This window comes from Nymphalis io, chromosome 24 (assembly GCF_905147045.1).
Source record: "Nymphalis io chromosome 24, ilAglIoxx1.1, whole genome shotgun sequence".
Lineage (NCBI taxonomy): Eukaryota > Metazoa > Arthropoda > Insecta > Lepidoptera > Nymphalidae > Nymphalis > Nymphalis io.
The window spans coordinates 7068827-7093577 of NC_065911.1; the positions used below are offsets into that span (position 1 = coordinate 7068827).

Consider the following 24751-nt stretch of genomic DNA (forward strand, 5'->3'; position numbering starts at 1 on the left):
TAATCTTGATAACTGTACTCGTACAATGTACATGACTAATCGAATACGTAACGAATTGGTCCGATAATATATTATGATGTTATTTAATACGAGGTAATTATTTCTAGGTCGCGTGTTCGAATACAAGAAAACACTCCTGTACTTTTCATTTATAAACTTTATTATTAGTAAACAAAAACCCGTCACCAGCAAGATGAAATATGCTTCAACTCCTACAAGCAGTAATACTTAGTATCGTATTCCGGTTTGGAGGGTGAGTGAGCCAGTGTAACTGCAAGGGACATAAGTTTTCAGTTGCCAAGGTTGGTCGCGCTTTGGCGATGTAAGGGATGGTTAATATTTCTAATAATGCCAATATCCAAATCGTACGCTAGTAATGTATTTTTGTCCAGTGTTTTCGATGTTTATTCAATTCAAAAATTGCAGAATTAAAGTTGCATATTAATAAATATAATAAATATACACTTTCATGAAAACTTAAAATTACAATTCGATATGTACAGCGAGGTCTCCTCTCCTTTTGTGAAAATTCGATATCTACTGAGCTAACGCGTCTTGAGGATAAAATTATTCTACCACAATATTACGAATCAAAATTCAGTGCTTCTTCCCTGAGTTTATTTCCGCAATCACCGTTCAAACTTAAGTTGTTCTAACCATCTCGTCTAAATATATATTACTTCTAAATGGAGTCGTTTAAAAATGAATTTGAATTACTCACCCTCACACTCCCCAAAACCAGACCAGCACCGATCGTACCACAGCCAGCTATGAAGAACGGCACCGCTACTTGCATCAACGTGTTCCACCATCTTTCTTCTTTTTTCTGTAATATACAAAAAAGTTAATTATATTTTTTGTTCAAATTATATATAACCTTTGTTGACAAATATAACAGATATTAAAGAGGGTTTTTTAAATTATTGACCCGACTTGGGTGCCACCTATCGTGCTTTGATAGTATCATTATAGACTACGCCAGAAATATTCACCTAAATGTCAACAATAAATGCTAACTAGATCGTAGTTCCTAAATTGTTTTGAAAAACACACGACACAAACATACAATATTATATTAATGTACAAAATATGTATATATTATCCTAGACGTATGTCATTTAAGTCAAGGCTAAAAAGTTAAAAATTAAGCTTTCCGTCCGCCTTATTTGATGTTATTTAATCCTTTGCAAATAGTATTATATAAAAAGCATGAACTGTATATGCAAATAAAGCTAACTCATCTAATTAAGACAAGATTTAAGGCTAAATAGATTTACAAAATAATCAAATACAAATAACACAATTATATATTCTTTATTCATTTAATTTTTAACAATGATAAAAATAACATAATTAATGATAACAGTACGTTTTATCGTTTTTCAATCGACATTGAAAAGTTTGAATGAATCAGTGATTATTAAGTTCTTATACAAATTACATGAACTTCAAACGTGTTGTAATTTACGTATATATTTTTTATGAATGAAAACGGATAATTTAAAAGTATATAATGCACAGCGGGGTAGAACAAAATTCGAATTTTAATTTTTTTTCATCATTTGTTTCTCCAAAGGCGTACAAATAAAAATATGTGCAAAATAAATCTTAAATTCCCATATAAAATCAGTAGATAAAACAATTAATATTTAAAATAAGTCTTAAGATTAAATAAGTATGGTTTTTTGTTGCCAAGTCACAAACTCCTAGTGGACGTGCGCTACGCACGCAAGTCGAAAGAAGAATGACATTCGTGCAGAGCGTGTCCCTGGGACGTATAACTTACAGCCATTGCTATTATTTCACATAAAAAAGAACTTTAAATTTAACAATTAATATTTTTTTCAAGTACCATTAACATTATCATGTTTATTTTTATATTTATGTTGTGTATATCATGAACATTTAACTAATGTAAATATTTATAATTGAAATTCAAATATTAAATGAAAATGGTGGAAATTTACATACAATTATACTAACGTATAATACTTTCACAATAGATGTCGAAATTCTGAACAAAATTATTATCTTCTGATAGATTTAATACATATATACGATTCATTGCGATTATTTCTATTTTTACTAATAATTTAAAAAAAAAAGATAGCACTTACTAATCTTAGCTTAATAATTACATTATCATGAGTTAATTACAAAATACATAAAATCATTATTAGTCACCACATATATTTCTTTAGATATGTAATCGAATCGGATTTAAATAATGTAATCAGATGAGTTTCTGAGATCAATCAAAAAATGGCGTCGAATGAATCATAATTGCGATAAGTGGGAACGTTTATATATATTAATACACGTTTTTTTTTTAATTTTAAGTGATGGCGAATATCCACACATTGTCCGCTGTTGGTGTATATTTATTTTCTTTACTTAAAGCTTCTTTACGTAATTTATATTTTTTAATGATTCAAACGTAGTTCTTTATTTTCCCATCGATTATCGGAATTCATAAGGTTGTATAATTTTTATTTTTTGAGTTAGTGATCTAATAAAAATGTATGTTTAGGTACTAAATGATCGTGTAAAGCCAAAAACACACCACGGAGTTCTTATGCATAAATTATAAATGGCCAGTCGTCTTGACGTCAGAATGGCCGCCAATTTTAAATTTACTTTTTTTTGTTAATGATTTAGGTACCTAATATTTAAACGAAAGTTATACTACTTAATACGTACTAAATGCTGAATAGGTACTAATCCCATCAAAAACAGTAACAGTAGCAGCCTGTTAATGTCCCACTGCTGGGCCAAGGACTCCTCTCCCTTTTTGAGGAGAAGGTTTAGAGCTTATTCCACCACGCTGCTCCAATCCATCAAAAACACAAATGTGAAATGAGAGCCTAGTCAGACCTTAGGCTTCAATATATTATCCTAAGTTATAAGAAGAAATGATATTTTAAATTGAATAAAATATTTTATGTTGTTATAAATAAATTTTACGACTGACCATTGAACTTGGCAACCCATTTAGATATCACTTATTTTGTCGGTGAAGTCAACAACCAAGGCATATATCATAATATTGAACTTGACTTTCATTTCACATTTATGTTTTTGTCAGGATATCATTACTTTTTGTACAGAAATTATCTAGTAATTTTTTATCATTTTATTATAATTTTTCAATTAATTGATTCTCTTAGGAACACTTACTTATAGTGCCTGTATGTAAGCATTAGCAATCAAAATTGATGACAGCAAGTCATTATGTGGATTTTAAGGTCTTCACGTTAATATACAACAAATGGAATACCACCATTAATTTTTTTTAATCCAAACATATCAGTTTTAGTACTCATAACTAAGAGTATAGTCGACTTTCGTATTTATTCCGTTATTAACTGGGATTTCGTATTATTTATTATTTCAATATTTAGCGCACATCAATAGTGTAAGATCATTACTTATAAATAATTATTAATCTGGAAGCTAAATTTGAACCTTCTAGGTCATCTGGAACTGGGTTAGAGTTTTGATCTATAAGGTCAGTCAGTGATAAAAATGACGATTTTTAGACGTTAATATCTAAATAACCGTATGAGGTGTGTTTATGAAATTAAGAGCACATATGTATCTTCCGAACCGAAACAGCCTGTGAATGTCCCACTGCTGGGCTAAAGGTCTCCTCTCCGCATTTTGAGGAGAAGGTTTGGAGCTTATTCCATATGTATGGTGCAGGTCTCAATATATGAGCTAAATTTGACACGTTTATGTGCAATAGTTTTTGAGTTATGAGAGGTTCAAATGTGGCTCCAAATGGTTCGCGTATTATTACAAAATTTTAAAAAGCTGATCTGTCACCTTGTACAGTCATTCTGATGCACGCTAATGTATATGTTGTTTAATTATTATTTTTTATTTATAACACCAAAACTTGTCAAATCGGTTGGCAAACAGATGTGAATAAAACTAATAATCTGTCTATCTATGCATATTTTTTTATAAATAATCTAAACATTTTCAAATCCGATATAAACATTGTCATAGTGATCATTTTCGGATATGGGGAAAAACAATGTTTTTTTTTTGTGTAACGCAATTATATTATAATACCCATATAAATATTAATCCATTGTTATCAATTTCATTTACTCCAGATAAATGTATTCGATATTACTTATATATTATAAACTAGATAATCGTTTATATAGCAACTTTATTTGCTAAATTATTATCATATTGTGGGAAAGTAATATCAATTTTACATTTTCTAATTAAAAAACAGCTATTAACGGCGGCTGTCGTAATACCGCGCTGTCGATGGGCGAGCGGTACTGCAAATCTTACTTATATGAGCCGTTTGTAAACAGCTTAAAACCTATCGATGACATACCTAAATGTTTATCGAGATTGAGAAGTTACTAGTTGCGTTTTCATCAAAGAAAAGTTGGCAACTTATGTGACTTTTCGAAGAGTTACAAGAGTTATAAGGGTCCGTTCACACAGACCGGCTCGGAGAGCATCGGCCTGCTTTTTTCTTTTCACACAGACCGGGTCGTATACGCTTGGAATTGGCCGGAGCGGAGCCGCCAACTATTTCACATCGACCGGCTGGAAGAGATCTGAAAGCGGGTGCGAGCGAGAAAGAGCACGCAAGCGGAGCCGGTCGGCTCCTTTTATTACTTCACACGAAGCGCGTTCAGGCATTTTTAATGACAAAAAAGGTGCAAATGCAAAAATAAACTTTACTACAATCACTCAAAACACTGTTTCCAACGTGATAAAAATCTGCTCTCCTCTCCGAGCCGGTCTGTGTGAACGGACCCTAAGAGTTACAATTGAACACAGAAATTGAGAACTTGTATAGCAAACACAATTAAAAAAATACATCTTCTTTTATACATTCCGGAATAAGTTATCGTAAAAACAAAAACAAAGCAACTCACGTGACCCAAGTTGAATATCACACAACTATACTATATTGTACAACAATAAAAAATAGTTTTTTTCACATATACTTCACTAAAGTACGGCGAAAATACAATTGGATTGAGTTGGATAAAAATACCAATGCATTTCATTGTTAATTGTAATATTCATTGACTTGTTTTATCTTGAAAACTTTTAATTATCATTATATTTTCCGACTTCCCTCACTCTTTGATCACGCTATTCGTTTAATTACAGATTTATTTTATATCGTAATTAAGCTGAAACAATATTTTATATTAATTTATTTCGTTTGAAGTTCATTATAAACGGCTACGTCAAGCTATTTGATATTTTTTTAATTCTTCAATGTCAAAAAAATACTTGGTTGTCACGTGTCAGGATTATATAATGCGAACTATTTATAGATTTTATTTGTAATGCACTGGTAGACTGAAGAAGAAGACGGTTGACTTTGAAGGAGACTGCAGGAAAACGCTGAACTCAGACGGATAAAGGAGCTTTCGGAGCCAGCCTAGGTCTCATATCATCATCCGTCGGATGAATGTATTTATAATTAAGCTAAATTAATTTGTTAAGGAATTAAAAGGCATTATAATAAACCTTCAAAAGTTTTCTACAAATTACCTACATGAAGACATGATTTTTTCAGCACATACATCATATCTGTTCATTCTATAGACACGAAACTTATATAAAGCGATTATGATTTTAGCATCTGCTGTACCATACAATAGCAGACATCACAGCTTCGCTCGTAGAAAGTTACTAAAATATAAATTTGTGTCAGCGCTAGAACTTTATCCAATTACATAAATGTATATTACCAATACATTTATGTAATATTACCAATGAGCCGAGGTGGCCTAGTGGTTAGAACGCGTGAATCTTAACCGATGATCGTAGTTTTAAGCCCGGGCAAGCACTCTTGTGCTAGACGGTAAAGGAAAACATCGTGAGGAAATCTGCATGTGCCTAATTTCATTGAAATCCTGCCACATTTCTATTCTACCAACCCGCATTGGAGTAGCGTGGTGGAATAAGCTCCAAACCTTCTCCTCAAAAGGGAGAGGAGGCTTTAGCCCAGGAGTGGGATATTAACAGGCTCCTACTGTTTACTGATATGATTAATGACCATACAGGTCGCGGTCCGGAGACGGTACAGTTTTTCTCGGTGAATCAATCATTTTAGATACATCGGAAATATCAGTATGCATTAGTATGTATTCAATGCTAACACAGTATTGCAATTTTTTTCGAGCAGAGCAGTGTAGTAGCACGGAGTCCGGAAGTGTAATTACAGGCACAAGGGACATAAAATCTTAGTTCCCAAGGCTGGTGGCGCATTGGCTATGTAAGCGATGGTTGACATTTCTTACAATGCCAATGTCTAAGGGCGTTTGGTGACCACTTACCATCAGGTGGCCCATATGCTCGTCCGTCTTCCTATCTTATATATATAAAAAAAAAAAAGTTGAAAGTGTGTACTCCCGTGCCTCGAAAAGAACATAAAGCCGTTGGTCCTGCGCTTGAACTCTTTTCGGTCATGTCGGGTTGCCGTCCCGTCGGATTATGAGATTATAGAGAGTGTAATATTTTCCTTCACCACCGACAAGATGAATTAAAACACAAAGTGTATAACAAACTTTTACTTGTCCGTCTTAAAATTCGCAATCTTCCATAAATATTCACTAGTTCTAATCATTGGGCCGTCTCGGCCCTTTTTAGATAACGGCTTAATCTATTCAATTTATGTTCAGGCTTAAAAGAATGATCGACAAATATGACAAATAGGCAATTAAGTGACTATGTGATTAATGAATACAATAATCACATACATATCACAAATCGAATGTGTGACATCACGCATCACCGTCCTGATGCTGATAAACCAAAATTATGGTACTGACGTTGCCAAAATATCAGTAGCTTGTCTTTTCCCGCGGCTTCGTTTGCGTGTTTGGGAGAGGGCAGGTGGTAAGTATAAAAAGTAGCCTATGTGCTTTTTTGGGGTTCAATCTTGCTTCAAAATCGCTTCAGTAATCTAGCTGTGTAAACGTAACAGACAGGAAGAGTTACTATCGCATTTATAATGTTAGTAAAGATTCGACTAATAAAAATGGAGATTTTGTACAGACCCTTATTCGCGATATCACCATTTTGGATTTTGTGTCCTGTGCAATGGTACGTTATTTAAATAATGAAAACCACACAGTGATTTATTTTAATTACATTTAATTTAATTGATAGATTACCATTACTTGTGCAGTCCGTGTAAAGTCATATTTCGCAACTAGTAATTTAAATTTTCATCAGAAACAGGATGCTTCCTCTCGATGTTTTCCTAACCGCCAAAAATTAAATGGGATCCTGGACGGGAATCGAATCCACAACCGTCGGCGTGAAAGGCACGTTCGATACCAACCACGCCAACCGGCCCGTCAAATGTTTATGTTTCTAAGTTACCTAAAGTAGTAAAAAATACCGATATATTTTTCAAAAAGATTATGATATGATAATAACAATTATCGAAGAGTCCAAATGTAAGAATATCCGAAATTGAGGATTATGTATCTATATCACGTGTAGCGCAGTCGATAGATAATGAAATCCAGCATCGTGTTGGATTACTTCTTGCGACGTGATAATTCGTTTTCTTATCACAGATAATTAAATTATCCCTAAGAGACAGTTAGTGTCTCTTTTGTCTATAAAGTTGAGGCAATATAATATATATTTTTTTTAATGTATAGGCTAGCACTTGACTGTTATCACACCTGATGGAAAGCGAGATACAGTCTAAGATGGAGCGCGCTTGTCTAGATTATGCCTATTCACTCTAGACTTGAAGGTACCCATATTGTAGGTGGTGGGGAAAACGGAGGTCGGGAGGGTATTCCAGACTTTGGCGGTGCGTATCAGAAACGAGGAAGCAAATCGTTTCGTACGTGTCTTAAATACGTCAACTACGTATGGATGCAGATCTTTTCGATACCTCGCAGTTCTGTGGTAATAAGGTGACGGGGGAACCAAATTTAATATACATATCTAGTTACCACCCACGGCTTCGTCTGAGTATGAGGAGGTGTCAAGTTAAGTATTGCGTACCGTATGTCCTTTTCTGTTTCCCTTGATGATTGATTGATTAGTGAAGACGTGAAAATATTAGTAAGGAAATATAAACGCAACATTTATATCGCTTTACTACGTATATGAACTATTTTTAATACTCTTAATCCAATCAATTCGTCTTTGATTGCATAAATAACAAAAGTGAATTAGTCTGTTTTTCGCGATTCAATTGTTTTGCAATTTTTTGTTATTTTTATTTTAAATTGTGTTTAAGAATATTTTTCTTTTAGACTTTTTTTTGTTATGTTTGATATTTAATGTGTTAATATTAATTATCTTTAAATATATTTTAAGACTAATTAGAAAACAGGCTAACAAGTGATAATTTGCAAGCGAATATTAGTTCCTGATGACTAAGTCTGTACCAAAACTATAATTTCTTTACATACCGTTTTTTCTCATAAACTCCGCAAATTAAATACATATATTTTATATCCAGATACCAGGATATCTCTACGGAAAAAATGGCAAAATGCGGATAGTATATGAAACATTCTCAATGAACAACTTTCATGGTGATAATATAAACAACACATAAAATTGATTAAAAAAAATTAAAACGGCTTCATGTCCGTCCGTGTAGCAGAAGTGAAAACTGTTTGCGTCATCAAAGTTTCACTCGAATTCGGCCTTGTATTTCGAATCTCAAGGCATTCAAAAAAATTAAAAAAGAAGCACTTACGCCTGATAAAGGTTGTTTTTCCGCATCCGCTTCAGTGATCTTCTTATCTGGAGGACTACCGGGGCTCTTTAGGTCCCCATTTGAATTTATCGATGACATTGTAAAGCCACTGTCTGGACTGCCAATCTCATCTGAAAAATAAATAACCAAAAATAAATAAAATAAAATAAATACCTAATTATGTACTAGATCCAAAAGCATATCGTACTTTGAGCCAGTTTTTAAGCAAATTATTTGCCTGTAGGTGGCACCTCTTCAATTGTATGGTTAAATACTAAGGTTAGAAATTAAGGATAGATTATTATAATCATAAACAAATAAATTTATTTTAATAAAATGCAAATCATAATAAGTATTTTATCAATTTGTAGAACTTAAAAAGTAACCAAAATATCTATGATTTCTATGGGTTTAGTCTATAGCCTGTTCTAATTGTTTTAATAATGAGCAAGAACTATTGAGTTTTCATTCGTGTCTCATATCTAGGTTTAAAAAAACGTGGTTGTCACGTGATGCGCGGCAGATGTGACATTAACAAAACTGTTAAGGAAACGAAGAATAAAGAAAAAAATTGAATTTGAGGTGAACGGGCGAACTATTAAAGCTAAGTAATTTAAAGACTAGGCATAGTTTTTTACAATAAAAATTCTAATACATAGAAAAGTAATGAATACAGAAGTGATTTTGTTTATGTTGCTTTCACGGTTCAGGGATGGATCCCAAGCGATTTATGTCATATTAACAGGTCAGACACGGACAGAAAAGACGATAATACTTATATTGATTGTATTGAGCGCTTTATAAAGCGATGTCTGCCAAGCCGGTTTTGGTCACGGCGACGTTTCTTAACATAGAACAACCAACTACACAGGCGATATTTTAGGGTTCGAGTGAACCTATAAAGCGCAGGAAAGTAGGGAGCAGTTGGCGTAATAACACTAACTTCCTACCTCCGTGAAGAATACCTTTGGGCATTGAAAAGGGGGAATTCATTGCCTGAAAAGTATTGGACCCCCTAGGACGAAAGCGTGCCAATCCCAAAAAGCATGTAGCAAAAAATAGGAGTTTTCGACAATGAAGAGTTCTTCAATTGAACAACCGCTGGCGGTGTAGCGGATGTATACGCAAGTGTGCCCGTAACTTCGCTCCCTGCGGAGCAAAGACTGACCTCAGTGGTTTTAGTCGGTAAAAGACCGACATAACCCTCCATCTTCATCTGTGGTAAAAGGTACCAATGAGGATTTCCCATCGTATAAAAAAGGGGGTTCGAGTTTGTGCTCAAATATAGAAACTATCTTTCATCACTCATCTAATTCGATGGTATGGCATTCCGACACTACAGGAGTGAGTTCAGGCGAAGCACCAACAACTTTACGTGCTTCGAGATATGGGATTGTTAACACTTACAAACTTCTGGATGCTAGTGAGAATTTCTTAACAGACAAAACTGATAACATTTCGACGCTCCGACCTGGGGTTTGAAGCCATAACCTCGAGATATAAACGCTATTACGTCTCTACCGCCAAACAGCAATGCGATGACGCATTGTTGATAACTAGGAATGGTTAAAATTCTCAAAGCAATGTCAATATGTATGGCCTCAGCATAAGAAGGCCCCTTTGCCAGACTGCCTATCAAACAAAAAATGCCTTTAAGCAAAAAATGTAAACAATGACACTGCATATAACAAGTCGGAAATTCTTAATCATTAAAGAAAGAGGCAGTTTTGTAGTAAGCTAACATAATCACATGAAGTCAAAGGTGCTGGCTCAGATTGGAACTTACTATCTTTGCTTAAGATCCACAAACTCTGTCCACTTAGTCACCTTAGCTCTTATATAATAATTATCACATAACTATTTCACAAAATAACTTATTTATCCAAATTAAATAGGCTAAGCCAAATGATTGTGTTGTTGAATTATTGCAAAATCATATTACGTATAGAAGAATGTAAATACTTCTCTACGTAACATTAAAAGGAAGAATGTTTTGTTTGTTTGTAATCGATAAACTCTGAAACTAGTGAACCGATTTCAATAATTCTTTTAGCATTAGAATTATATTTTATCCATACGTACGATATAGGGTTATTCTGTTTATAATAACATTTCAGCTGAAATAATTGTATGTGTAAAACAATGCTGTTATACAAGCGCTTCTATTAGTCTATAATAATATTATACACTGATAAGAGTTGATTTGTTGTATGTTTGTTTATAAGCAATAAACTCAAAAACTACTAAGCCGATTTAAAAAATTCTTTCACCTACAGGAAGCTTCATTATCAGCGAGTAATATAGGCTATTATTCATATACAAAAAATTAGTGATCCTTACGAAAATTGCAATAATGTATCTAAAATAAATAATCGTTAAACCAGGACGTAATCCGAGCGGTTCACCAGTAATTAATAATACTGAACCGTTAACATGACAAGATGACAAATTTTAAAGAATTTTCCTCATAAACACAATGACATAAAGGTGAAGCCGCGTGTTAAGTTGATAAAGTGAAGGGTACACAACACTAGTCACTACCGCGGTTGCATATTACACGGAATGTTGTAATTTCTACCGATGACGTCACAACAATTACTTGCCTTCACTCGATTGTTGGTAAGATCATTTTTTAAAAACGTTAACCGATTTTGAAATTTTTAATCTTATTAAGTAATGTGTTCAATTTTAGAAGGTTTTATATGTGTGTGTGTGTTTGTGAATATGTATTTTTTTTTCTATTACATCGTACATCTTGTAAATTATAAAACCGATTGTATCTATATATATATAGTATATATATATAGTATGATATTGTATATGTATGTAATATCGACAAAGCGCATTAGCATAAAAACCATTCAAAAACTCGAACCGGTAGTAGCTTTTTGTTAATCAATTAAAGTCTAATCAAAGTAAGTACTAAGTCTAGTCTTCTATATTAAATAAAGATTTTGACATTGGCTTTGAATTTCTTTCTCTCTTATTCGGCATTTATCACTTTATATATTTTAATGTTAATGTCCCACTGCTGGGCTAAGGCCTCCTCTCCCTTTTGAGGAGAAGGTTGTGTTGTGGTTACTATACTACTATATTTTAATGCAAGGCTTTAAGAAACTAATCATTGTAATTAGTTCGAGATGTAATTAGTCCCATTGCACACTTGAATTTCAAACGAAAGTTGCAGCGCAATATACGCTTGCGTATATAGCAAGAAGCAGCCGAATTAATAAAGGAATAAGCTCCAAACCTTCTCCTCAATAGGGAGAGGAAGCACTAGCCCAGCAGTGGGATATTATCTGGCTGTTACTTACTGAGCCGAATTAATACTTTAAGTCAAAACTGTAAATTATATTTGAATTATTACTGTTTTGCAATATATAAATAACTTATGAGAAGGTTTTGACATATCCTGACTATACCAACTAATATTAATTGTTTACTAAACTTTCACGTCGTAGCTGCTGAACCGATCCCCATGAAATTTTGCGTACACGCTGTCAGCGGTACAGAAAAGAACATTAATATGGTGACCTGGATTTTTGCAACTCCGGCCATTATCGAGGGAGACCAGCAGACTGTGCGTGACCAGCTATTAAGAATTCCTCGGCAGAAAAACCACCGGCCTTTTACCCGACCCAGGGATTAAGCAAGACATCCCCAGGCCTGAACTGATAGACCAATGAGGCGCTTAATTGTATAATAACGATAAAGGGTTTTTTACTTCAACATATTCTTAAAGGATAATAAAATATGCAACAGATTAACTTATGAGGATAATACCTAAGAAATAATAATTGCGTTAAATATCCTATTAATACATGAAGAAATCTGATCTTCATTTTTTTTATAATACACTAATATTTAATACAGTTTTATATATGTCATAATTGCGTTATTTATACAAATTAAATACGTAAATACATAGAAATACATTGCTTATAATGAAACAGAAACTTAATCACTGTGAGGGAGATATCATAAGACAGTTTGTTTGTGTTACGCAAATAAGGAAATTAAAAAGGAAAAACTCTTTTCTTGGTGTATTTACTATGTTTGCTGTACAATTTCATACACACACATTCACATAAGATTTCAAATATATTGTCGAGACTATAGTTAAAAACTGTTACATATCAATATATATATTATCTGGCAGAATATTTTGCGCTCAAAGAGCGTAGATACACGCCAGAAAAGGAAATATATATATATATATATATATATCATCTCCGTAAGGTTGCCTGGAGCGAATACCATGGATATAACCTTACTTTTCTTGTATTACGTGTACAACAAATTCTTTTATTATTAGAAGTCACATCGTATGTGTTGTATACGTACATATTACACACGCAGACACAATACAAACGATATTACTTATTATTATATTTACATATACGAGTCTATATTTTTATATCAACAGCGACAAATATAAATTGCAATACAAACTTATATGTATATGACGTCGAAAAACCCCCGAAAACTTTTCGAAGGAAATTATACAAGCTCGTCTATTTCTGCTCTTTATTAAGAATACATATGTATTATATACACATATATTAAATAATAAATAGATTACCTAGCATTGTATATCCATTCATTTTTCTCCAATATTTCCTTACAGCCATCTCAATATCACTACCAATGTAATAGGTCATTTTACTAAATACTTAACACTTCACTAAACAAACGAACGATCTTCGTCATCACTAAAACAGAACTGATGTACAAAAGATAAAACCCGGAAACTCAAGATTTCCTTTATAAAAACACATCGCTTCACAAACAATTTAATGACATCGATCAATTGTATAAAAAATATATTTTATTATAACTTAGTTGAAATAAATTACGTTTTTAACTTAAACATTTTCGTCCACACATAAACATTGCTCGCCGTACGCGGGTAATATACGAATGATCGCAATGTTTAGACTGCAAGCTGCATTCACTTTGACATTAAAAATTAATGACGTTAATCGTTCATAAACTTTGTTTACAATTGATATATTTATAATGTGTTTGTTGTTAAATTGTTTATAATTCGATTTATTAATTATTATTAATATGATTATAAGAAAATAATGTTTATATGAAGATATATCACAAAAGACATAAATTAAAATATATGTAAATATACAGTAAATATGTTCAAGTTAGACGCTTAAAAACATTTTAAATATAAAATCAAATATATTTTATAAAAAATAAAATAACAACATTAAGAAACACGACTACAGCGAATGAATATATTTATAAACAGGTCACTCAGATGATGATGAAAGGATTGTAACGATATTACATACTAACGATAACACATCTAAATCTGTTCAGACGTTTCAAAGTTGTAGTGGAACAAAGAAACTCACATATATACATATATGAACCCTAAAAACATTACGCTCCTTTTTTGGACAGTTATGTAAAAAAAGTCATTAGCATTCATATTTAATAATGTTATTAGTATTTATTTTTATAGTATAGATAGGCGGAGGAGCATATGGGCCACCTGATGGTAAGTGATCACCAACGCCCATAGACATTATTTACTCTTTTAATTGCACAATTAATTTAAAGTATCATAAGTAAAAATAGATTTGCATTTTAAATTTTAATTTACTATCAAAGTTTAATGTTTATTATTTGATAAGCTAAGACTTTTGTAATGTGGATACAATATTAAATTATAATTTATTAAGACTGGGATAGTTATATAGACCTGACCTGACCTAGTAGCTATCAAACTATAACAACTACAGTGTTGGGCCAATTCTTTAAAAAATATATTTTTTATCGCAATCGAATCGAAACGTAATCGTTGTATCGTAGCCATTATTAAGTAGTAGACTTTTATTAGTTTACTGGTGGTCTTTGTGCAAGCTCGTCTAGGTAGGTACCGCCCACTCATCAGATATTCAACCACAAAACAACAGTACTTGGTATTGTTGTGTTCCGATTTGAAGGGTGAGTGAGCCAGTGTAATTACCGGCACAAGGATATAACATCTTAGTTCCCAAGGTTAGTGGAGCATTGGCGATCTGAGCGATGGTTAACATTTCTTACAATGCCTCTGTCTAATTCATTCTATACTATTATGGTTTATTAATGTATCTATCACAGACTTATTATATGATGTAAAGTTCTTGTTATATAAATATATTTAATTATGGTGTGAAGTTAACTGTAGTCTTTTAATGTTATTCCAGGTTCTCATAGTTAGTTTTCATGATTGTTGAACAACATTCGCCGTTGAGCGAAAAATAGCTGAATAATGATCTCACGATATGTACTCTTAATAAGAGTACGATTCATTTTAACTTCATCAAATTGATTCGACGGATTCGATAACTAATAAGCAATTTTATGCGTGATCGCATGTATTCAATTTGGACTGCCACTTACGTAAAATTTATAAGAATTCTCATATCATAAGTGTTCATAGCTGTTGTGCTTGATTGCTTTTAAAAGGAAGCTTACATACATTTTATTTGAATTCGTATTCATAATTGGCTCGCGAGTCAAGCGGCTAGCGTATAGGGCTGTAGATTTCTAGGGAAAGCCGATAAAAATATTGGATTTGGGTCAAGAAATTCTCATAAGCATAGAATTTGTCTGTGTTAAACTACCGGAATGCACTTGAACTCTTTTATGTCGAATTGCCGTCCCGTCGGATTGTGAGAGTAAGGTAAAGAGTGCACTTGTGTTTGCCAATACTCTTGTGCACTATAATATTTTCTGCGCAGTTGTCTAATCTACCGGCCACTCCGAAAACGTCCGAAGGTGAACATCATCATTATTAATTATATACTTTTATTAAGACTTGATTTAAAATAATGCAATATACTCATAGCAACATAACTAAATTTAAACTAATAATTTCATATGTGAAATTAATAAACATATTATTAGAATTATAAAATTAAATTCACTTTAAATAATATTTATATAAGTCATTGCTATAAATGGATGTATATAATTAACTTCAAAAGTTGTATCTTATCATGTTTTATGTAAATAAGAAAGAAAGCAGATTTATTCTACATATAGAAAATGTTGTTGTTAAAAAGAGACGTATGTATATTTCTCAAAACATGGTTGCGATCGAGGGAAACAATCGGTTTTTTTTGAATAATTAAGGTACTTGTGTAGTTGTTGATAAAATATGTTGATAGTTATTTGTTTCATTTGTTACTTTTAAAGATGTAACAATGCAAAAAGGTACAACAATACTAAAAAGGTATAACAATACCAAAAAGGTATAACAATACTAAAAAGGTGTAACGATGCTAACGAAACAATGAGATTATCTTTCCGAGAACTTTCACTTTTATTATTGTATATTCTTTAAGGAATTGTATTTGTGTAGGGTACTAATGTAGTTAAGGTTAATTCATTTTGTGTTAAATGGACGATGATATACATTAAAATGAAATATTTATTATTATATCCATAACTATATACGAGTATGTTTATCATAAGGAAAATGGTGACTAAAATAGTCGCACCTTTATTTTATATGTAGGCATATAAAAACAATGAATAAAAATTTTATATTATAAATATTTATAAAATAAACATACAAATATATTATATAAAAAAAAAACATTAAATTATTGTTTATATAGCTTAATAAAAGAAAATATTGGGATTTATTTATTTTTTGTTATTTTAATGTGAACTTTATATTTTGTACACATAAATAAAGTTTTAGTTTTAATTTAAAAAAAAGCAAAATATATATTTATTTTTACTGCATAGGTATTTCTTGGAGTTCTCAATACAATATCTACATTCCGAATTTATTTTAATAATATTTAATAAATTAAATTTTAAAATTACAATAACATAATAATCATAAATAATCATAAGCTTACTGCTTGCATATAAATAAATAAAAAAAGTTATATATTTATTGTATAAAATATAAACTACCGATATTCTTGAATTTATGTGTTAATTTAAGTATTTATTTTTAATATACCAGAATTATATAAATATAATAATAAAACTCACTCAAATTCGAATCCATTATCAATCGATCTTGTTCGTCTTAGGACAATCTGTTCCAACACACACCTAAACAATTAGTGACATTGTTAATTTAATTAAATCGAAATTTGCAAGATATTTTAATATCATTATCTTTAATCTGGGGATCGATTCATTATATGTTTATCAAGAGATAATTATAACGAATCAAAGCTATTAACAATTAAATATGATAAATGAACTACAAATTGATTAAATTAAGTTGAAAAAATAATTTTAATTAAATTGATGAAATCTTTTATTAATATAAATACAAAATTACGTTGAATTAATCGTTAAATCGTAATAATATAATTACAAGTACAATTGTTTGTTTGTTTGCTGCGAATAAATGCGAAAACTAATCCTGTGGATATGCAACTTATGATATATTTTAGTTTTAAGACTGAAGAAGAAGGGTATATGTTATATGGCCCAGTGGCGAGAATACGTGAATTTGTCGAAGATTGCGGGTTCAAACCCTGTTAAGCGTCACTGAATTTTTATTTAGGCTAATTTGTGTTTATAATCCGTCTTAGACTCGGTGGTAAAAGAAAACAGCGTGTGAACATTTATTAATAATAATGATAATAATAATGTCCATGAGCGGTAATCACTTTCTATCACGAGCCTCATGCCCGTTTGGCCCTCTCTTACATAAAAAAACCTGTGAAACCACCAACCCACAATGAAATATCGTCGTGAAATTGTTCTATACCGTCTCTGCAAGAGAGAAGGGAAAGACCTTCTCTCTTAAGCTGTGGGTCATAAATAGGTTATCACATAAGGGGGGTATATATAATACACTTATATTTTGTATGCTCATAGCTTATTGCCAACATTACTAGAGAATAAATTATCGCCACGTGCCATTTCCAAAAGAACGAGGACAAATTAGTAAGTTTTTTTTATCATTAACAAACAGGCACGTTACTTAAATAGTTATATAGGCTAAAAATTAAGCAGCCGAGATGGTCCGGTGGCAAGAACGCGTGAATCTTAACCGGTGATCGTGGATTCAAATCCGGGCAAGCACCACATTTCATGTGCTTAATTTGTGATTATAAATTTTACGAATTTACGCTTTAATTTCACTGAAATTCTGCCTCATACACATGTACATGGTGTTCCACATGGAACATTCACAGGCTGTTACTACTAGTAATACTAAAATTATGCTATATAGCATATATTAAAAAGAAGTATTTTTCGATAGCTGGGTAGATGTAAGTTAATTTTGATTTGTTTTAATTGGTATATAAAATCAATTCATTTAAACAATCGCTCCTCTAGGTAAAAAGCAATGGTCCGTTAAGACGTTTCATTTGTACAACGTTTATAAGGTAATAAAAATCTAACACAAAATCGTGATTTTGTGCTATACTGGTTACGAAATTAACTAGGTGAAATGACTGTTTCGTTTGAACGACTGACCCAGTTGGCGTTTGAATGAAAATTGAGCTCTGCATATTCCCCACTCGGCGAATTGACATGTAAAATTTCAACTTCGTAGGATAAGCAGCAAGCCCTTTTCACCGTAGCTTGCGCATATCTAGTGGCGCTTCTCGTTAAGACGGAAACGGTACCACTGGTTTTTTAGTGAATATTCAGATTTTCGGAGCGCACTCGGCGCCTTGACACCGGTGATTTTGATATTTAGAACACAATAAAATAGATGTTTATATTCATTCTATTGGCATTATTGTATGTCATAAAAAAATAAGTTATTTGAGATTCAATTATATCACAAGATTATTATTGTAGTAAAACGTGTTGTATTGTGTTGTTTGTTTTGCAATGTGTGTATACGGCTTGACTATCATAGACAAGCATAGTGTCACAGTATAAATATATACAGTATTTTAATTGTGTCAAGCCCATACAGGCACGCTGATTTTGACAGGTGACAATCGAAGATTGGAATTGTAATGAAATGAAATAATCAAGCTTGATTATTGCTATTAAAATTAGTATTAATTAATTATGAAATATAGTAGCGTTTTCTCCATCTTATGCGACATTGACAAAATATTTGTGTAAGGTAGACAGACGGGCAAATGCGCCACCTGATACTACAACTACAAAATAGGCCATAAATTAAAAATAACCATATTCCAACGTTTCAGTACTGGTGGTAGAGCTTTGTGCAAGCTCGTCTGGGTAGGTACCACCCACTCATCAGATATTCTACCGCAAAACAGCAGTACTTATTATTGTTGTGTTCCAGACACAATTACAGGCACAAGGGACATAAAATCTTAGTTCCCAAGGTTGGTGGCGCATTGGCTATGTAAGCGATGGTTGACATTTCTTACAATGCCAATGTCTAAGGGCGTTTGGTGACCACTTATCATCAGGTGGCCCATATGCTCGTCCGTCTTCCTATTTTATAAAAAAAAAATTTAAAATTCGAACACAATTGCAACTGTGAGTAGGATTTTAAGATTAACTTACATTTCAGAATCGTTTAGAGATATTTAAAACTGTTTAATAAATTTAACTTTTTTTTTCCTAGAAACATTGCTTTGAACATTTTATTAGCGTGTCTTTGTTTCCCATTAAAAACTATTTTATAGTGCATATTACTTCTTAATAATATTTTGTTTTAGGAATATAAGCAAATGCTATGTAATGGTTTATAAATTGATCCCTATCGATCCCAACCTGCCATTACTATTCATGCATGTTCTAAGATTTTATGTCCCTTGTGCCTTTACTTACACTGGCCTAATATTCAAACCAGTGTAATATTGCGTAATATTGATGAGCTGCACTAGTAAAAGTATTAAATGACTTCATTTAATTAGAATAAAATTATATAGTTACCGCTGATAGTAAAAATCGGGTTTCCGTTGACGTGCGGTGAGTAGGCTTCGACCTTATCTGATGGCTTGACAACATCGGGGGCTCCAACCATGCCTGGAACAAGGAAATAATACATTTATAATTACAGATAAGGGCATATACAATATTGATGCAATTTGTTAAATAATATCAGACATACTTGGTGGTAGGTCTTTTTGCAAGTTTGTCTGGGTAGGTACCATCCACTCATCACATCTTCTGCCGTCACATAGTATTGTTGTGTTCGGGTATGAAGGGTGAGTGAGTAACTACAGGCGCAAGGGACATAACATCTCAGTTCCCAAGGTTAGTGGAATATTGTAAGTAAGATATTTCTTACAGCGTCCACTTACCATCCGCCCAATTACCATTCCGCCTGGCGATTTAAAAAAATTACAGAACATATATTGTCTACTATACAATTTCTTGTCTATGATTTTTTCACCTTGACAATCGAATTGCGATTCAACTGTAAAAAGCTGTTAGTTGGTTAGGTTAGTTTGTTTATTAATTCAACTACCTAAAGATATACTATCGAAAATATATACGTTTTGATATAAATTTACAATTTGGGGAAAGTTATTATAATCGAACAGACTTTACAACTTTGCGGTGACATATACATATAAGCCAACGCTGTAAATAATTCTTATTATAATTAATAGAGACGCCGCAGTCCACAATGTGCAACAATAGTTCCATTGGAGTAACATGGTGGTTGGTGGCTTGTCATAAGATATTGGTGATTCAAGTTTTGGGTCCATGACCGATTCAGAATTTGAATCATAAACTTCGGGATCTGCAACCATAATGAGTTAGCTACAAGACTAACGAGACAGAAAGATGAAATGAATATAAAGAACTATAATAATATTATTACTATTTATTATAATATTGAAACACTGCGAAACACTTATTCAAATAATGGATATGCCTTATTTGAATAAGTCTTTCATGATTATAATATTAACAATTTGTATCTTATTTAAGTAAGTAAAAAAGAACATATTCAATTTCCTTAAATAAATTAATAACAATATTACTTTAAAAAAAATGTCGTACGTCTTGACTTCACATAACATATTATAGAACCAATTTAATGGGCAATATCATTCGCATAACCTCCTATACAATAAAAGTCTGTAAATGTCCCACTGCTGGGCTAAGGCCTCCTCTCCCTTTTTGAGAAGAAGTTATTTGAGCTTATTTCACCACGCTGCTCCAATGCGGCTCCCATTACCGTTCACAATAAATGGGAAATATAACACAAAATACAAAGTTGGTTTGTAAAATAACGTTGTTATTTTTATTATCTGTAAATAAGTATTACAGTAATATAAAAATATTATTGCATAGTTGAGTATGTTGTTAGCAAACAATAACAACAATATATAATACTATTATTGCTCTCTAAGATAAAATAAAACATTTCATGCGTCACAATGTTATGCTCTAAAGGCAAAACATTGTGACGCATTAGTTACGAGAGTAATGTATTTGGTAGATTTTTCATATTAATTCGAGATACACACATGATGATTGTTTGAGAGTTAAACGTCAAACGGCAAAACCTAGTAGTGTAACTACAAGGGACGATTTGGCGATTGTGACCATTTACAATCAGATAACCATTTGCCAAACCTTTTTTATTTAAAAAAAGAGCGAATATGACTTAGAAAACGTGAACTCGCGAATGGGAATCAAAACCGAGGCAAACATCAGTGTGTTCATTTGATACAAATTTCCTTATAACTGATCTTACTCGGTTGTAAATGAAAATAACATATGACGTCGTCATGAAATGATATGTCGGATGAAAATCCATCATTTGGTGGATCAGCTCCACAAGGAGGAAAGGCTTAAATCCAATATTTATGGGCTGTTTCATTAATTTTACTTTTTTATATTAATCATATAATATAATATAAGTCATCGGATGACAGGTAATTTTGTCTATAGATTTAACCATTGTAAGAGATCATATTATTTTGTTTTCTTGTGTTCATTATTTAAAGTTTAAATTGTTTTTGTTTTTTATTTTTTATAGATTTTTCATTGCATTTGCTTTCTTATTCTTATTTTTATATTATCCACGTGCTATCAATAACCAGGAAATAAGTATTACTGATTGGCAGTAGAATAATTTGGAAGTGAATAATACGTACACAGGTCTATACAAAGCCCAACCACTATTTACTATTTTCTCCGTCGCACCTTTAATCATCAAGTAACACGTTAACTTCTCACCGGTTCACAAGGACGATAAAAACGATTCGAATCGTCTTTTACCTTCCAAATTCTTTCGGAATTTCTTTGCTCACATATTGATTTCCAAAGAATAGTTTTCTTAAAATAAACTTAAGATAGGCGCTCAATTAGATGACTCGAAGTTCGTTGAATATGAAAATGGAATTATATAAATTCATCTTACCACAAATCGACACTCATTATTTTGATGTTTAAATATAATTAATAAATTAATAGTGCTTTAATATATAATGTGAGCGCGTATCGTATATTTATTACTAAAATAATAATAATATCCTGGGACATTATTCACTCACGGCCATCTGATCCCAAATTAAGCAGAGCTTGTACTATAGAAACCAGACAACTGATATACTACATATACTACTTTTCTTTTGTAAATACATACTTAGGATAATACATACCCAGACTCAGGACAAACAGACATGTTCATGCACACAAATGTCTGTCCCGGGTGTGAATCGAACCCACAACCTTCGGCGTGAAAGGCAAGCATCTACCAACCACGTCAACCGGCTCGTCAAATATTTTTTTAATAGCAAAAATATTGGAAATATGTGCAATCGTACCATATTTAAAATGCACCTAAAATTCTTAGGTATTTCGTTATCATGTGTATTGTCTCTTGCCCCAGACGGTCATTTATTTCATTTTATTACGTGCAATAAATATAAATTGCATTTTTATTGACCATAATAATATTATAAGAATTGCTAATTATATTAATATATTTATTAATAATGTTCAAGATAAGACTTTGCTTCTCACGTATATCCACGCCTAAGTTATTAATTATCGAGGAATGCTCGTTCTAGAAGACTAAAATTCACGTATAAATTGGACGCGTTATAATAACGCAGCCGATTTATAAGGTAATATTAACAATAACGAAAACATTCACGATTAATTCAGTAGTAAAAATAACGATTAGTCTATTCGTTTAATTTATAATGAATTCTATTGTGAAAGTAACTAAGTAGGATAACTGTCCTGCTAATTATTCTAAGGCAACCATTTTGTAATTACAAGTAGATTTAAATAAAACAAACGATTATAAATAATTTTATTTATATAACATGGCTTCTCTTGAACTTTTGTTTTTCTTTTTTTTTACTTGTGTTTGTCTTTTCTTTTTTTCGTTGTGAGTGTGCAGTAAAGTTGTTTAATAATAATAATATCCTGGGACATTTTTCACACACAGCCATCTGATCCCAAATTAAGCTTGTACAGAGCTTGTACTATGGAAACCAGACAACTGATATACTACATATACTATTTTTCGTTTGTAAATACATACTTATATAGATAATTACACCCAGACTCAGGATAACAGACATGTTCAAGAGCACAAATATTTGTCCTGCTGAAAGGCAAGCATCCACCAACCACGCTAACCGACCAAATAATGTAAAGTATTAAAACAAATATTAAGTCGGTTTAATGGAATATTCATCTGTATCTTTATTAAAGTTTTACTTCTTTATGCGTTTCGAGAGGGAAATTTTATTTCTGAATGGAAATGACGTCAAAAAATGACAACGAATTTAGTTACGAAAGAGAGCCATATATTCTATGATTACCTTTCAACGACTAATAATTATTATCAATGGAAGATACAGAAAGTAAATTTTCTATAGTCATGCGAACATAAGTACATTAACCTTTTTTTATATAAATTTTACCAGACTTATTTAAACCCATATCTGCCGTCTCTGTTTTCTATTTCAGTACTGACCTTTTGTGATAATTTTAGTAACAGAAACCGAAATACAGACGTCATGACTTCCAATTTAATTTCCCCTGTTAACTGAGCCAGAAAGACGATACTATGAGAATTCTTCTTATCCTGTATACGACTCATGACATGCTTAATGATCGTTACTATTCTAGGATTCGAACGTCTTATTCACAGCAATATTAAAACATTGTATTATTACACACCTGTACATACATGGCCACTTATAATATATACATCATCGTAGTATATTATTATTTTCGATGTTTCAAATTGTGATATCTCAAGAATGTTGGTTCTTACGATAAAGCGTATGAACTATTTTTGTTGATAATTGCAAGATTTACAATTTGTGTTTCAATCGTTTTTATTACAACGATCACCGTTTACGGGGAAAAGCCAATATCCGATAATTTGTATCTTCGACCTTAAATATTTTTTATAGATAAAATCTAAATTTTCTGACTTTTGACTGCAGTAAAGAAATGCATTATTATTATTAATATACAGTATTATTAATAACATTGTTACTATTTTATTCTATTCGTCATCAATTTTATATATTTTAAATTGTATTACGCGATGATTTGCGAAATTGTTGTTTTCTATTCTTGAAAACTGTGCTATAAGGTTTGTTTTTCTAGTTACAGTTATTTGTTCTATTAATATTTTAGTCAATGGTTCAGAAATAGCTTTAAATGAGTCTATAGAAGGTTAAAATAAACTATAATACGGGTATTGACACAAAACTTCTGAAAATAATCATGAGAATATTAATATTTTTTATCAACGAATTGTTACATAATAGCAGAATAGACATCTATCAAATGGCGTGCCAAATGATTAGCAAGTTATTAATAATAGTTCGTGATTTATCGTTGCAATTATAATAATTGTTTTGCAATAATTTTATTTTAAATATAATAAGACAAATTTTATATTGGTAAACAAATTTTTTGGTCTAGAAAATAATGCTGACAACACGATGACCTGATTTTACCTGGTGTATTTAAATTAAAATTGTTTTAAAAAAAATTATCACTTTTATAAATAAATCAAACTATAATATAGAAGACTACAATGATTACGTTTTAATATATCATTAAAAGATGGCAGTCCACAAGGTACTTCTTTTTATTGATACA

At 31.7% G+C, this 24751-nt stretch overlaps 1 protein-coding gene across 4 annotated transcripts in view; it reads right to left on the bottom strand.

The window, feature by feature from the left end:
- The window catches only part of LOC126777889 (solute carrier family 41 member 1-like), a 101688-nt gene that overhangs the window by 13273 nt on the left and 63664 nt on the right, over positions 1-24751 (bottom strand). For 3 of the 4 annotated variants that reach the window (XM_050501181.1, XM_050501179.1, XM_050501180.1), the window contains 3 exons: positions 19586-19678; positions 8729-8859; positions 722-826 (listed from right to left, as the gene is read on the bottom strand). In XM_050501181.1, the coding sequence (XP_050357138.1) occupies positions 722-826; positions 8729-8859; positions 19586-19676 (327 nt within the window). In that variant the 5' untranslated portion in view covers positions 19677-19678. Of the gene's footprint in view, positions 1-721; positions 827-8728; positions 8860-13310; positions 13637-19585; positions 19679-24751 lie in introns of those variants that run through there. The other variant, XM_050501182.1, reaches the window with a different exon arrangement.